The 17,206-nt window shown below is 40.1% G+C and overlaps 2 protein-coding genes across 2 annotated transcripts; both read left to right on the forward strand.

Moving 5' to 3' along the window:
- The first annotated feature begins 11,363 nt into the window (after nt 1–11,363).
- Nucleotides 11,364–12,348, forward strand: LOC147455768 (uncharacterized). The gene is made up of 3 exons (XM_086513755.1): nt 11,364–11,613; nt 11,695–11,795; nt 11,929–12,348. Exons 1-3 carry the CDS (start codon nt 11,364–11,366, stop codon nt 12,346–12,348), a joined length of 771 nt encoding a protein of 256 aa, XP_086369881.1.
- Nucleotides 12,349–12,669: 321 nt separating this feature from the next.
- On the forward strand, nt 12,670–13,077 carry LOC147455769 (uncharacterized). Its single transcript, XM_086513756.1, has one exon. It carries the CDS (start codon nt 12,670–12,672, stop codon nt 13,075–13,077), a length of 408 nt encoding a protein of 135 aa, XP_086369882.1.
- The last annotated feature ends 4,129 nt before the right edge of the window (nt 13,078–17,206 follow it).

The following is a 17,206-nucleotide window of genomic DNA, read 5'->3' on the forward strand; positions in this document are numbered from 1 at the left end:
AGTCTAAGCTCTCAGTAAAAGAATTCCGCTAATAAGGACACTCTTGATCTTACTTGATACTCCATTCATTTGCAGAGATGATGATGCAACCATATTCTATCATATCCTTGTCATTCCACATGTAAACATGATTCCCTCTCTATCATAAGCAACAAAGATGGGAAATTCTCTATCCCATTGTCTCATTACGAGAGAAACATAGTACTTTACGTCCCCCTCCAAATCAGTCTTCGACACAACATCAATGAGAGGATATGCAACGTAGGTGAGCATGTACCCCACTTTGATCTGCACATTGATGAGGAACAACCATTTAATTGGTCCACCTCACCCTCAAGAACCTTGGCACAGCATGCAGAGAAATCTGTGAAGCGGAAAGATGAAGGGAGATCCGCGCTCTTCTCCTCTATAGTGTCAAGATGAAGGACCAAACACCTGCTGGCACAGAGAGAGGCAAACGAAAAACATGCCATGGCTCTCTCTCTCTCTCTCTCTCTCTCTCTCTCTCTCTCTCTCTCTCTCTCTCTCTCTCTCTCTCTCTCTCTCTCTCTCTCTCTCTCTCTCTCTCTCTCTCTCGTTCATGAGCACGTTGCTCGTCTGCATGCGTGCATGGACGGCCAGTGAGCTCAATAGATGAAAACATTATGGGCTTATATTACTTTTTGAGCCGCTTGAAATGTAGCAAAAATATAATATAATTTATGAAAATTGGAGTGATTTTTATGATGAAGACTAGCCGCATTGGTTGATGAGCTTGCAATTTGTCGGTGCAGGTGGGGACGGATTACTAGCTAAAAATTGGCGTGTGCTAAAACAATAGCACGTGCTAAAACATTTTTTACCAATAGGCCGGCCGTCTCCCCCTCCATCTCCTCTTCCTCGCCCTCACAACCAATTTTCATGCGCACATAATCTGCATGTGCGGGCAGTTTGTGTGCTCATGAAAAGTGGTTCGCGTCTTCCCCTCCATCTCCTCTTGCCCTCACAACCACTTTGCATGAGCATGTAGTCCATCCGCATGCATGCAGATGGATTTTGTGCTCATGCAAAGTGGTTTTTGTCTGCCCCTCCATCTCCTCTTCCTCGCCTTCACAACCACTTTACATAAGCATGCAGTCCATCCGTGCGCGAACGGACGGACTGCGTGCTCATGCAAAGCGGTTGTGAGGGTGAAGAAGAGAAAATGAATGGACTATGTGCTCATGCAGATCGGTTGTGAGGGTGAGGAAGAGGACATGGAGGGGAAGATGGCCAATTTACCATAGAGAGAGAGAGAGAGAGAGAGAGAGAGAGAGAGAGAGAGTACTCCATGTACCATTGGAGTGTTCATCTTTGCAAGATAGCCATGCCAAGCTAGGAAAAGGTAACAAAAATATATGCTTCTGTTGCAAATTTTTGCATGAGGATTGCTTATGTGATATATATATATATATATATGAGCTTTCATTTTTGTCTCAGAGCATGCATGGATGCACTTAGTGTTGGCTAAAACTCATGGCGCATGCCGTAGGACAAGAAATTGAGAGATAGAGGAAGTTCCATTTTTCTTTCCAAGATGCACGTCGATGCATTTACAAACGTGGAAGTTGTCTTGCATGCACCATAGAGCACAGGAAAGGGAGAGACCCTCTATGAGAGAGAGAGAGAGAGAGAGAGAGAGAGAGAGAGAGAGAGAGAGAGAGAGAGAGAGAGAGAGAGAGAGAGAGAGAGAATAAGGTTGGCACAACAAGTGTCAACAACAGTCCATGTGCTATAGAAGTTTGTTTTGAGATAAACCATCCATCAATTCAAGAGGAAACAAATCCGTTAATGTAATTGGATCCTAGTGGTGATGATGTGCGTGATTTTACAAGAACATAACCTAGCTTCCACATGTCTATGATGGTAACATTGCCTTTGAGCTACCCTTTGTCTAAGAAGGTTGCAAAAGGATGGAAGGAATGGAGCAAAAATTTGATGGTCATCTTTGGACCAGGTCACACAAAACTAACATGTCTTTTGAAAGGCCAAAGCCCCTTCAAATCATTCTGTGGTGAGTTGGATTGATTTGGGGGCTTTTAAGATCCCACATTTTGAAGTAGTATGTGGATACAAATTTCTGGTTTGGTTTGATTGAGGAGAATATCGTGAGATGCTATCTGGTAGAGCGAGGGAAAATGGGGGAGGGGAAAAGTAAGGGATAATTAGCAGTTGAGGAGATGAGTAGGGCAGGTGGCAAACAAGCTCATGATCCAACAGACAAGGGACAAGGTAAGGAGCCAGCAGGTCACAAGGAGGTAGCAAAGAAGTCAAATGACTCCCTCCTCGCTCTCTCTCTCTCTCTCTCTCTCTCTCTCTCTCTCTCTCTCTTACAAGTATATGCTTTTATAGTTTTTTTTTGCACGCCACTAATAGCTTTATGATAATATGAAGAGAAGCCACAACTCTCTGAGTTGTACTACTTTCAAAAAATAGCATCCTAATAGCTTTATGATAATATAAATAGAAGCGGCAACCTGGCATTTGTATTATTTCCAAAACTAGCATCCTAATGTTGCTCGTTGCAGAGAGTTATGTTGTGAGCTCAAGCTCCCTGGCCCAGATGGGTGCAAAGCGAGGCCCAAAGGCGGGGGTTTCCTTTTGAAATGGTTGTATTCCAAGAGAATCTGGGAGGCTGATTAATTGTGTTTTGGCAAAATAGATGGAGTATGTATGTTCGGAGTATGTGTGTTCCAAGTAGTAGAATACACCAGAGAGGAAGATTATATCATGTAGGATTCCTCTTAATGACATGATAATGTATGAAATGGCTGCCCTACTAACCTCCTGGAAATATTAGCACATCTTCAAAAAAATTCATTTCTTTTTTAGATTCCCATTTTCTTTGACAACCATACCTTAGCAGCTCCTAGTGCATCCCTACTACAATAACTTTGTTACCATATACATGTGGTAGTGATGTGTGTGAACACACTAGGACCGTCGGGGCATTTTTTCCCTCTTTAGGAGGTTTTTTTACCCGAGCATTGTATATACGCCCATCACTCTAGGTCTATCTATATTTCCATTGCACACTAAGTAACACACTCTCTATTGTGTGCCTTGAGCTTCCTTCGTCTTCTCCAAGTTGTGTGCTTTTCTCTGCAACCCTAATTCCAACAATGGGTATCCGAGTAGGTCACGTCCTCCCAGGCTGACTCGCCAGGTGCTCCAGCACACACCTGGTCACTTTCTCCGATTTCAGTGAGCTTTGGCGAGCATTCGCAGGTCGACAAATGCTTCCGGGAAGGCTCGTAAAGCTTGGTCCGCTCAGATTTTCAATTTGTGCATGGTCAAAAGTCAAGCTTTGCCGCATTCTTTTGAGCTTGAGACCATCATGTGTGCCACTTATGTACTTAACAGGTGTCCTACGAAAGCTTTGTAGTCTATTACTCCATATGAAGCATGGCACGATAGAAAGCCTTCTATTGAGCACATGCGTGTTTTTGGCTATTTGGCATATGCTTTGATGCCACAAGTGCAGCGAAGAAAATTGGATGATAAGGCTATCAAATGTATCTTTGTTGGTTATAGTGTTGAAAGCAAAGGTTACATGTTGTATCATCCGCAAACAAAACGTATTCTGGTTCCTCGGGATGTTGTGTTTGTGGAAGATTCTGTTCAGCCCTTGCTGTCATGTACTAGAGACAGTAATGTAAGCTCACAGGACATTTATAACACTTTGTTGCCTCTTTTCAATGGTGGAAATACGAATGTAAGTTCCAATGAGGCAAATGTACAACGTATGGGGGTTTCTAAAAATGTTCTAGATCAGCCTATTACTGATGCACATCTACATGATGTACTTGATGAGGAAAGGGCTGAAAATGAGCAGGCTAGAGGTATGCCAAAATGGCTGGTGCACACTTTGCGTGACAGTAAATTAGATGCACCTTTGTCTAGTCATACTCATTCAGGCTCTCGCCATGAATCTTATGCATCAGATTTTTATGCTTTGGCTGTGTCTAGCTTACATGATGTTGAGGAGCCTCTCTCTTTTGATGAAGCACAGAATTCAGAAAATTGGATGGCTGCCATGCAATCAGAATATGATGCACTTATAGAAAATGACACGTGGACTTTATGTGATTTGCCTCCTGGCAAAAAGGCCATTGGTACAAAGTGGGTTTACAAGTTGAAACGCAAGCCGGATGGTGAGATCGATCGCCATAAGGCTCGACTTGTTTCAAAAGGTTATGCACAGCAAAAAGGCATAGATTATGAAGAGACTTTTGCTCCCACTTGTCGTATGACTACAGTGTGTTTTCTATGTGCATTGGCAGCTCATTTTGGTTGGGATGTACATCAATCAGACATTGTTACTGCTTTCCTGAATGGTGACATATTTGAGGAAGTTTATGTAACGCAGCCTCGCGTTTTGTCATAAAAGGACAAGAGGACAAAGTGTGCAAATGTAACAAGGCTTTGTATGGGTTGAAGCAATCTCCTCGTGCTTGGTATGAGAAAGATGACACTCATTTGGTCAAACAAGGCCTTCGTAACAGTCGAACAAAAAGCACATTGTATGTAAAGCGTAAGGGTGATGTACTTCTCATTGTGGTTCTTTATGTTGATGATTTGCTGATCACTGGACCAAATGAGAGACATATTGCTAAATTTAAGGCTAATTTGGATGCTACTTGTGCAAGATGAAAGATTTGGGGCTGTTGCATCATTACTTGGGTGCACATCTCCTTTTGATTAAGATGCACACCAAAAGTACTAATAATCTCTAAAATTATTAGTACTTTTGGTGTGCATCTTAATCAAAAGGAGATGTGCATTGTAGATACAGCAACAAAGTGAAATCCATTTCGGCTACAAAAAGGGCAGGTGCCAAAAGGTTCTTGAGGGCTTAGGGGGGGGGGGCACATTGCATAGTCAAGGGAGACACACATGGGGCCATCGCTATTTGTTGATACATTGTCCTATAACTTTTAATGTCTCTTTAGATTGTTTCGACACCCTTTAACATTTTGTTCTCTCATTCTCTCTCCTCCTGTGTCATTTGTTGGGCACTAAAAAATTGTCATCTCTCTCTCTCTCTCTCTCTCTCTCTCTCTCTCTCTCTCTCTAGTTTATTTTTTATTGGCACCCTTGCTTGCCAAAATTTGGAGAATTTATATTTAAAAATTTGCATGGCCCACATATTAACTCTTAAAAATCAAAAGAACAAAATATCCAAGAATTGGTAAAAGATCCATCAATTGGGCAATCCGTCTACCCATTTTGGGTGCTATTGTGAGGGTTGATCTTTGTTAGGCATTTAATCCATTTTCTATGGATGAAAAACTTTAGCTACCCTTTTACAAATACACTAATGTCACAAAATAATATCTTGAAAATTTGAAGGACCTGAAGGATATGCAAGCTCAACGGTAAAATAAATCTATCTCTCTCTCTCTCTCTCTCTCTCTCTCTCTCTCTCTCTCTCTCTCTCTCTCCCTCACCCTCAATAACATGGATAACGACCCTTTGCATTTGCATGTCATGCATGTCCTCAAAGCGAAACAACCCCAAGTAGATGTTAGGCCAGCTTTTTTTTTTTTCTCAAGCTCTTTAAAGAAATACACAAAATTTCTAAAAAAATATCAATATTGATCTTGAAAAAAACTCCTTAAGAAGATAAAGCCAAATATATCTTTAAAATTATATTTTTATTTAATAGCAAGTTTTTCACTAAAATTATTCCTTTTTGGTTATATCTTCACAAAGTAAATTCACATCAAGAAGCAAAATCTTCACTAAACTTATCCCTTTTTTGTTATTTAGAATCAAAATGGAGCATTTATTCTATGTAGAACAGAATATCTTTTGACTTTACAATTGAAAAGGTTGTCATCTCTTAGATTCTTACCGTTGACTTTTGGATTTTATTACCGTTGACTTTTGCATTTTAGATTAAGATGTTTTGTAAGGTTTTGTCATTTCTTACAATCTTACCCTTGACTTTTTCATTTTAGATTAGATGTTTTGTAAAGTTTTTTTTTTAAGTGAACCACAGAGTGACACGTGGAGGCCATCTCCTTCCTTGAAAATTTTAAGCTCCTTCGTATATAGGATAGATATTTGAGGTGACAAACCTATAAAGTTCAAAGAAATTAGCAAGGATGAATTACAGATCAAAAGTGAAGCATACAATCATCATTATATATACTCAAACTGAGAAATTCAAATATAATAACCTTCAAATATAGTAATTTTTTCTCTAAAATTATCATATTTGGTTTTTCAAATTTCAATTTTGTGTAAGATTCTTCAAGGGCCCTTGATGGCAACCTACAAATTACGTAAAAACCTTCAAATTTTAAAGGAAAATTTTAAGAAAATCGTGTAATGACCTTCAAGTATACTTTTCTCATATGTAGGTTTTCCAAGCTTTTGAAAAAGAGCACTACGTATTTAAGTGCTAGCAGAAAGGCTAGGTTTAGTATAATCTTAGCTACAAAATTTTTGAGTTCTAGATTGGAAGGTGAGAGAACCCATGAAGTTTATAGTTTCAAGTGCTTGCAAGAAGACTGGGTTTAGTGTAATTCCACCTCCAAATTTTCAATTCTAGATTTGATTTGAAGGTGAGAAGACCACGAAGTTTATAGAAATTTAGTGTCAAAACACTGGAATATATTAAATCTCAATATTAAAGTTTTCATGTGTAGGTTTTATAAGTTTTTGGGAAAACGCACTATGTATCCAAGTTCTCAAAAAGATCTAGTTTGATGTAATCCCACCTACAAATTTTGAGATTTACATATATATCTATACTTATATGAAGCCGCTTAAACATTTGGAGCCCAATGAGAACACCCACGTGTCGTGCTCCCTTGTCCTCTCATGTTTCTTCTCCAAGAAGAGCCCACACCATCAATGCTCTCCGACAACCTTGATGACCCTTGCGATGACCTTGACCTAGTGTACGTGTGCAGTGAGAGTCCGATCGACTCCAGAGTCCATACACTTCTTTCTCTCTCTCTCTCTCTCTCTCTCTCTCTCTCTCTCTCTCTCTCTCTCTCTCTCGGTATAATATTGCTAGCGTTCAGTCTGTACATAAGTACCTTGCGATGACCTCGACCTAGTGTACGTGCATAGTGAGAGTTTAGTCGACTCCAGAGTCCAGACGCTCCTCTCTCTCTCTCTCTCTCTGTCTCTCTCTCTCTCTCTCTCTCTCTCTATATATATATATATATATATATATACACACACAATACTGCAGCGGCCAATCTGCAAGTCACTTCATATAAGTATAGAAGATACTGGCCGTGCAAGTGTTGTGCATTGTGTCCTCATGCATGTGTGTGTGTGTGTGTGTGTGTGTGTGTGTGTGTGTGTGTGTGTGTGTGTGTGTGTGTGTGTGACACTACGGGCTCAGGACCTTCAGGCGGCAACGCAGCAGTGTATCCTCGTGCATAGGGGAAGGGGGGGCGGGGGTCACAATGACTACGGGTGTGGGGGTGTGCACACTACAGGCTCATGTCCTTCAATTGGCAGCGCAGCAGTGTGTCCCCATGCGCAGTAGTGTGTGTCACTACTGGTGTGGGGTTGGCTTCTGTTGCACTTTGCACGCACACACACACAGGATCATTTAAGTCTCCTATCCACAACATTGGGTGTGAGAGAGACTGGAGAGAGAGAGAGAATGATGACTAGGCTACATGTATGAGAGAATGGGAGAGAGAGAATGATGATTAGGCTTCTATTGCAGTTGCACGGAATCCTACAGAATGCCAACTGTGCGTGTGAACGAGACTTGAGAGAGAGAAACGCCAACTATGCGTCACTGTGTGTGAGAGAGTCTGGAGAGAGAGATTTGATTGGCCTCTAGAGTCCAGACTCCAACTGCGTGAGAGAGAGAGAGAGAGAGAGAGAGAGAGAGAGAGAGAGAGACTTGATTCGATTGAGAGAGAGAGAGAGAGAGACACACACACACACACACACAGAGAGAAAGCCCGGCTTCCATTTCCTATCGACCACCTTCAGTTTATGAGCCTGAGAGTTTGAGAGAAAGAGAGCTACTGAGTGGCTGCGTTTTTGCGAGAGTGAAAAATCAAAGCCTTGCAGTATTGAGCGAGTGCCTATGTGGGATAGTGGGAGCATGGAACTGAATCGTGAGAGAGTTTCCATAAGAGAGAGAGAGAGAGAGAGAGAGAGAGAGGGAGAGAGAGAGAGGGCTCCTTGCCATTCCACACGCCAATCGAGCCTCTTAACAACAGGCCAGCAAATCGGGGAGATAGGCGATCATTTCTTGGCAAGCCAATGAGTCAAAGAGATCCAATGTGGGAGCAAGCAACCCTTGGGCGAAGAAGGCAAGAGGTCTCAGTGAATTAAGCGAGCGGTCCGTGGGAAGTGAAGGCAAGTGACAAGGGTGGGGAGACGTGGGTGAGCGGATTGCAAGCGGCAAACGGCAACCTCCACTACATTGGCTACATTTGAAAGTTTTTATGTTGAAAAAACTTTCCTTCTTTTGCATTCCGCATGTGCAATCATTGTTAGGTGTTCTCACGGTCATTGTTAGAAAAAAACCGGGATACGGTGCATTTTGACCGATTAAAATCATAAAATCACGGTTAGATTTTGAGCTTGCCTGGAAGAAAACCCACAAATTTACACGAGTTTTAGTGTAAATACCGGCAAAAGCTTCAAATTTTGACCTAAAAATTGGTAGCATTTCAAGTTTGCCCTTATTTTCTTTGGTTAGGAAAAATGTATTAGGGTGCATTGAATTTTAACCAGCTAAAATCATAGAATCCCGGTTAGATATTGAGCTTGCCTTGAAGAACACCCGCAAATTTACACAAGTTTTAGTGTAAATACCGGTAAAAGCTTCAAATTTGACCTAAAACTGATAGCATTTCAGCAAATTGAGGAGATAGGCGCTCATTTCTCGGCAAGCCAACAAGCCGAGGAGATCCACCGTCGGAGCGAGCAACCCTTGGGTGGAGAAGGTAAGCAGTCGGTGAATTAAATGAGCGGTCGGTTGGAGGCAAAGGCAAGTGACGAGGACGGGGAGATGCAGGTGAGCGCATTACAAGCGGCAAACGACAACCTCGGCTACATCAGCTACATTTGAACGTTTTTATGCTAAAAAAAAATTCCTTCGTTTGCATTCCACATGTGCAATCACCATTAGGTGTTCTCATGGTCATTGTTAGAAAAAAACCGAGGTACAATGTATTTTAACCGGCTAAAATCATAAAATCCCAGTTAGATTTTGAGCTTGCCTTGAAGAAAACACACTAAAACCGGCAAAAGCTTCAAATTTTGACCTAAAAACCGGGAGCATTTCAAGTTTGCTCTTATTTTCTTTGGTTAGGAAAAATGTATTGGGGTACATTGGATTAACCGGCTAAAATCATAGAATCGCGGTTAGATTTTGAGCTTGCCTCGAAGAACACCCGCAAATTTACACAAGTTTTAGTGTAAATACCGGCAAAAGCTTCAAATTTTGACCTGAAAACCGGTAGCATTTCAAGTTTTCCCTTATTTTCTTTGATTAGGAAAAATGTATTTTTCTAGCCCTGTTGACGGTCATAATGACAATTTCAAAATTACTTTTTTTAGAAGTAAATATAAAAATTTGTCAGGTGCGCTTACATCAAACCGGATTTTTCGCACACCCTCATAGACAACGCTTCTTCCCAAAAGGCCTTTGATATGGTGGTGGTGGAAATGGTGTCACTTGCACTCTCAATGTTGTGGTTCAATCTATCACATTATTATCTTACAAAATGAAAGCCCTGTGAACCTTTTTCTTTATAACATCACCCTACTATGGCTATGAACCAAAGGTAAATCTAAAAATTTGTTAGGTGGGATTATGATATATTTCGGTTTTTTCGTTCTCACAGTCATCCTGATAATTTTTAAATTAGATTTTTTAGCAGTGATACCAAAATTTGTCGGGTGCGATTACGTCAAACCGGGTTTTTTATGCACCCTCATAGCCAACACTTGCGATTAACAAATTAAGCGAGCGATTCTTACCCCATGATAAGAAAAAGGGAGGAAGAAAAGGGAGAGGAGGGAGGAGAGACACCAAGATAAAATGGTCTCGCCGTAGTCATTGTCAATGTTCTGGTCGAGTCTATCATAGTATTATCTTACAAAATGAAAGCTCTATAAAGCTTTTTCTTTACATCAATCTTTAGCAATGAACCAAAGATAAATCTAAAACTTTGGTAGGTGGGATTACGTTGAACTGGGTTTTTTCGACCACTACAATACACAATGCGCTACAAGTTCGTGTTGATACAGAATCATGCTTGCTTTGTGGGGATCGTTTATTTTAGCAATTTATGGTCGATGCGTATTGTGCCATCGAAGAGTGTCGCCTTGCATGGGTTTGTGGAAAATCAGCAGACGTTAAGGGCAGAATTGTATGCAGCCTTGGCTGACATGGTGCATTTTTCTGAGAGTGTGTTGTCTTGGACAGTCTGCGGGTCGAAGAATTGTCTTACCCTCATCTTTTATAGGCAGTCCTCAGCACATGTACCAACTATATCAAGATGCAATGGCAATTGTCCATCCAAAAGGGAAAGCCATACCTATTTATCACATTCATATGTAACCCTAAATGGCCAAAAATAAATGAGGCATTTCTTCCAGGATAGGTTTCCATCGATCGACCAGACGTAAACACCAGGGTTTTCTTCCTAAAACACTCAAGCATGATGAAGTACATCCTGAAGAAAGATATATTTGGGAAAGTGGTGACTTACATGTCTGTCGTGGAGTTCCAAAAGAGAGGCTTGCCACATTCTCATACATTATTGATTCTAAATCCTCGATGTAAGCCTCAATCATATTTGACTATGACAAGATGGTTTGTGCAGAGTTGCCATATAAAAATCAATTTCCAATGTTGCATGATAACATAGTTAGTTGTAACATTCATGGTCCATGTGGTGGGTTCAACAGTTCGTCACCTTGCATGGTTGATGGGCATTGTATTAGAAAATATCCACATCCGTTTTGTGAGCAAACAAGCATGGATAATAATGGCTACCCATTTATGCACGTCAAAACAATGGCTTCACCACCAATGTCAAGGGTTCTACTATCGATAATCAATAGGTGTGCCATATAATCTTATTTTGTCAACACTATTTAATGCACATATCAATGTTGAGGTATGCTCTAGAATTTCAGATGTCAACTATGTCTACAAGTACATCTACAAGGGGCATCTCACAGGGCAATTGTAAGATTCCATACGTCAGTACAGGATGCAAAAGAATGTTGATGAGATAAACATGTATACAGATGGCTGCTATGTATCCGCATTTAAGGCTTGCTAGAGAATTTTTTAATTCCCTTTTCATAAAGATTCCCCAGTTGTCCAGAGATTGAGCATGCATGTTCCAGGTGGTCAAATGGTGACATTTCGAGCTAATGACAACCTTAATGATGTCTTGCAAAGAGAGGGTGCAGAGAAGACCACTTTGACAGAGTGGTTCACATGCAACTTGGAGAATCCTAATGCAAACAAAACTTTGTACATTGATTTTCCTCAAAAGTGGGTGTGGATTTGGTTCCAAAAAATAGACGAAGAGATGTCGTGGGACCCTATTGGGCGGATGTATTTTGTGGAACCCTCTGCAGGTGAATGATATTATGTATGTTTTGTTTTGACTATTTGAGGATTTGCGTACTGTAAATTTGGTATTGTTCCCAACATTCAAGGCAGCATGCATTGCAAGAGGTATCTTGGAGGATTATGGGGAATGGTTTGGCTGCATGGAGGAAGCTTGAAGTACACATACAGGCTTGCAGTTGAGACATTTGTTTGTGACCATTCTATTGTTTTGTGAGCCCTCCTCCCCTCATCTCTTATGGGAAATATTTTTACATTTTTTGTATGAGGACTATCAACACATATTGGAGTCGCGATATGAGTCCTTAGATGGATGTGCACAGGTTGCTGAAGGATATGCGTTGAGAGATTTGCATAACATTCTTGGTACATTTGGGCGAAGTTTAACAGAATATCCTGGAATTCCAATGTCTGATGAGTGCTTTGTGACACGTAATGAAAACAACTTGCTTTTCCAAGAACATTGCTTTGATACCACACAAGAGCTATCTATGTCACATGCAATGGAGCGGACTTTAAATGAAGATCAAAGGATTTCTTTTGAGACAGTTTTGCATGGATTTACTGTTGATGGTGGGGCTATTTTTTTCATAGATGGGCCTGCAGGGATTGGAAAAACTTATTTCTACAATTGTATGTTGTCATGCATACGTGGAAAAGGAGGAGTTGCATTAGCCACAGCGTCTTCTAGGATTTTAGCATTGCTACTACGGAATGGACGCACTGCACATTCCAGGTTCTAGATACCCTTGGAACTCGATAATTGTAGCACATGCAATATCCCTGTTCAAGGTCAGCTTGTTGAACTGCTTAGACTATGCAAGTTGATTCTGTGGGTTGAAGCACCTATGATGCATCGATATGCCTTTGAGGCTTTGGATAGGTCTTTGCAAGATATCATGTGCTCAAGAAGGCCACTCGGTGGAAAAGTGTTACTTCTTGGGGGAGATTTTAGGCAAACCTTACGAGTGGTGTTCAAGGGAGCACTTGCAGACATTGTTGATGCTACACTTTGTCGATCACACTTATGAAATCTTGTGAAGATCCTTAAATTGACACATAACATGTGTGTGCGAGATGGTGATGTTGCAAATTCTGCCTATAGAGAATGGCTTATGGATGTAGGAAATGGGACTTTGACAAGTGGTGATGAACAGAAGATGGTAATTCCCCATCGCATGGTGCTTTCTTCATCTTCATTAGATGTATTGATAGGTTGCATTTATTCAGAATTGGATCAAGATGTGGGCCATGCAGAATACTTCAAAGAGCGATCAATCCTTGCTCCCAAAAACTCAAATGTTGATATTCTCAATGCTAAGGCCCTGTATGCAATGAAAGGTGATGTTGTGCAATACTTTAGTGCTGACTCTATGATGAAAAATTCGATGCAAGATTCATTCTTATACTCTATGGAGTTTTTAAAAGGGCAAAATATGGCTGGTGGATTTCCAGCACATTGCTTGGAGTGAAAGATGAATGCCCCAATAATTCTACTACGAAACCTTGACCCAAGTCAAGGTCTATGTAATGGGACAGGCTTGGTGTGCAAGGCATTTCACGCTAGAGTTTTAGAGGCAGAAATTATTACAGGTACACGGGTTGGGACCAGGGTTTTCATCCCTCGAATATGTTTTGTGCATTATGCCACCGATTTGCCATTTATTCTTAGACAAAGAAAATTTCCAATGAGATTGGTTTTTGGTATGACAATAAATAATTCACAGGGCCAAAGCATTGCCGTGCTGAGCCTATACTTGGTGACACCGGTCTTCACTCATGGACAATTGTATTATGTGGAGACTTATTGTGTTCCTTTTGAGACCTTGCTTTTTTATTTTTTGTTTAAGCAGAGCCACGTTCTTGGTGTGCACCTTTGCCACACGAAAAAAAATTTAGGACCATTTGCAAGCACTACAAGACTAGGTGTTGTGTGCATGAAATCGGGAATTCTCTTGGCATAAAGTAAGATTCATGGAATTTTTTTGTTTCTTTTTGTGTTGCGAACCTTAGGAAGTTGCCACCTTCCATTTTTTTATATTGCATATTTTGGCATACTCCTCCGACATTGAGTACGGTGTCTACTCGGACAGGAAGGAGTGTGTGTCTTCCCAAGATGAAGATGATGCTCAATGGTTTGCTAGATATGAAGGATACTCCCTTCCCAATGATTGGGCGTACCTCCAAAGTTCTAGGTTCTTTGAGTTGATCTACCAAATCTACTTGCTAAACAACTTGCATGTTTGGCAGTTCCATACATAGCTGCAATAATTGGTACGTGTAAATTACTGGATTGTATTATTTCAAAAAAAGTCTCCCTTTTTCACTACTTTCATTTGTTAATCCAGGAGATAATCAACCTTGGGATGAAAAAACAGTGCTTAATTTAGAAATGGAGAAACTCCGAGCCAATTGCCAATTGCATGATGAAGCAAGCTATGTTGATAGTGCCCCTTAGATCATTTGTGGTACATTAGTGCCCTTGAATGAGTTTGTTTCTATGACAAACATATCAACAACTTTGCCATGTTTGTGATACATTTTAAGCAATGGTCTTTGAATATCTGGATACATTTTTTAATGTCTTGATGTTTATTATGACTTTTCTTACTCTATGCAATAGAGATTTTGACTTGCAATTTGAGTTCGAGGGATCCAAGATATTAGATTCATATCTTAGAGATTTTGGTTTGAGCACAACAATCCTCACATTTGTGAGAGGATAGGTTGCTATGTTGAGAGAGAGAGAGAGAGAGAGAGAGAGAGAGAGAGAGGTGCGATAAGGAAGAGAGAAAAATCATGCATGCTACTAGGAAGTGTGAGAAAAATTCTAAAGTCTCTCTGTGCCTTTTCCTAAACTTGCACCTCTTTTGCTTTGTGTAGATCATGTTTTTTTGGTAAGATAAGATGTTATGTTTGTAATATTGTGCAAGGCATTTCCACCTTCGTGGTAGTTAACACATAATTCAGCTTTATATGCATTGTGATGTACTTTTTAATGGTACATCTATAGAAACACTAATAACAATACCATTGTTGAGACCGAGTCTGATGGTATCGAGTCCACTCCTCCAAGGTTTCAAGTGGCAAAGAGAAATGCTCGATGTGTGGGATCCTCTTCTGTTGATCCTATGGTAAATGATGGGAACGACCAACTCATGGCTGCATTACGGGACTTCTTTGCCCGTAGTGAGTCCAAGCAGTTGGACTTTGAAAGACACTTGTAAGCACTTTTGGAGGTGGCTCAACAAGCCAATGGCCAACAAATTGTAGACCTTCGTAATGAGGTGCGTCTATGTGCACAACGCTGCAATGGTGAAATGACCCACATTAAGGAGAACCAATTCGACATGTTAGCGCGCATGAAACAACAATTTGAATCAATGCAAAACTCAAACATGCCCAATAGGGAAATCGGAATCCAAATTGATGCACTTAAGAACCAGGTCCTTGCTCTAGAAGGAGAGGTGACACAGATCACTGTCCACCTGAATCGATTGAATGCATTGATGACAAAGATGGATCGAGCTTCTAATGTGAGTGTCATATAGCAACGTTCAACCTTGGCTACTAGAAATAATTGAAGCATGTACTTTTGTGTGCTAATTGGATTCACTGTCTTGATGTACTAAAGCATACCTTGCTTTGAACTACGTTGGTAGGGTAAATTAATGAACATGTTATTTCATTTGGTTTTATGCTTGTGTTGCTTGATCTACACTGCATGAAGCCATAGATCATACTTAAATTAAGTTTTGAGACCTTGGTTGAGAGATATTTGTGTCAAAACGTTATGAAGTATTGTCTTTGTGGCTTGGGGACATAAGGTAGCATGTCGTTAGAAAAGAGTTCCTGTCACTACAACTATGTTTAGCTATGTGAGCTTCAAACGTTAAAATGAAATACTTGGAAGCTCGATAGATTCCAGGATACTTTTCCACTACCTAAATTTCATTGTGAAAGTTATCTTTAGGTTTACAAGTAGGAATTCTCTTGCTCCTTTAGATTTGATTCACTTTTTGCACTCTCAAATAATTCGGAAGCACTTTCTAGACCCCATTATTAGTTTGACGTAATGAGACCCATTGTAGACAACTTCACACTGGGGTCATGACATCAAACCACTTCAACTAGATGTTTTATTGTATTGATGCATATGCACATGCCTCAAGTTTGTTTTCGTTTTGCAAACAACAAACTTCCTCCTATAAAAGCCTTTGATTTGAAAATTAGGGACCATTTGGCCCTTATTATGTTGTATGATAATTGTAGGGAATTTGGACATTATTATAGTTATTATATAGTGCCATTTGAAACTCCACCAAGGCATCATTTGCCGCTAATTATTATGTTTGTTTCCTAAGAGTTTTGACGTTTTGTATGGAGTGGACAATGTAAATTATGAATAAAATCTTTCCGTGTTGAAGGTTTATTGGTATTGCATTTGAAGTTATTTATTTCCAAAAAAGACATCAAAATATTAAAACTAAGTGTTGCCTTCTATTTTAAGTTGTTACATATGTGCGATATTTTTCATGTTTTCTCATCATTGTGTGGGAATGTTGAACTTTTATGGCTTATGTATACATAAAAACGACTAGTTGTGCAGCTCTTACTGCATGTTTGAGTGATTGAGAGCTAAGATTTTGACACAGATTCAAAAGTTATAGTGGTATTAATACTGTGCTCTTTTGGTTCGCACGAGCATATGGTTCACATACTATAGTTAGCATGTTGATTCAATTCTCTATACGCTTCAATGGTCATGAAAATATGTTTCTTGGAAGGGGTTGAAATGTTCTATTTATAGATGCCACGTCAAAGAAGGCATTGGAGACTATCTACATTTATCTTGCTGCTTCATCATCCACCATTTCTTATCTATGGTAACATCTAAGTATATCCTTTGTAAAAAATTTAGGTTGGTGTTCAAACTGACAATTTTCTCATGAAGATCCACCTAGTTGGAGAGGCCCACTCACTACGCACGATGTAGTACATATGGTTGAGAGCTTTGAAGTTGTTAGGTAAGGAACATCAATGAAGCACAATGTTTTTTAATGTTTTGGTTGCTTATTGAGCTTATTGTACTTAACCTGTTGGCTTGCAGGAATCACTATTATCGTGACAACATTTTAATGGAAGTGCATGAGTTTTTTGGTGCACTACAAGCATACTTTCACATCAGTATGGCTTTGAATCATAATGCCGGTTCAGCTCGCATACGAGTTCGGGAGCTCGCAGATCGCTTGTGCCGGCCAATGCAGAATACTCTTATAGGGATAGGTTTGAAAATTGGAGGATCATATTGTACACATTGTGTCATAAAATCTAATATCTAACCAACCCAAATGATTTTCTCATATTAAATTGATCACTTAATGTGGGAGAATAAATGGGAACAAGTGTTAAGATATAGATATGTGCTTATAGATCTATCTCAACACGGGGCCAATAGTAAAGGGGCCCAAATGGGAGATGTTCTATCAAGAGCAAGGCTAACCAATGGAGCATAAGACCTTAGGGTTAGCTTCATTGAAGACCTCCAATAATGTGTGTAAAAGTCCTTTGACCTTAGGTGGGCTAGGGCTAAGCTTGAGG

The sequence above is a fragment of the Adiantum capillus-veneris genome, chromosome 6 (genome assembly GCF_014529385.1).
Source record: "Adiantum capillus-veneris isolate H3 chromosome 6, ASM1452938v2, whole genome shotgun sequence".
Lineage (NCBI taxonomy): Eukaryota > Viridiplantae > Streptophyta > Polypodiopsida > Polypodiales > Pteridaceae > Adiantum > Adiantum capillus-veneris.

Excerpts from the sequence above, each read along its gene's own strand:
- LOC147455768 (XM_086513755.1), top strand. The coding sequence starts at position 11,364 with ATGCATGTTCCAGGTGGTCAAATGGTGACATTTCGAGCTAATGACAAC. Across the intron at positions 11,614-11,694 it reads TTTTGTGGAACCCTCTGCAG|GCAGCATGCATTGCAAGAGG; the intron begins GTGAATGATATT and ends CCAACATTCAAG. Across the intron at positions 11,796-11,928 it reads GGCTTGCAGTTGAGACATTT|GTTGCTGAAGGATATGCGTT; the intron begins GTTTGTGACCAT and ends GGATGTGCACAG.
- LOC147455769 (XM_086513756.1), top strand. The coding sequence starts at position 12,670 with ATGTGTGTGCGAGATGGTGATGTTGCAAATTCTGCCTATAGAGAATGG.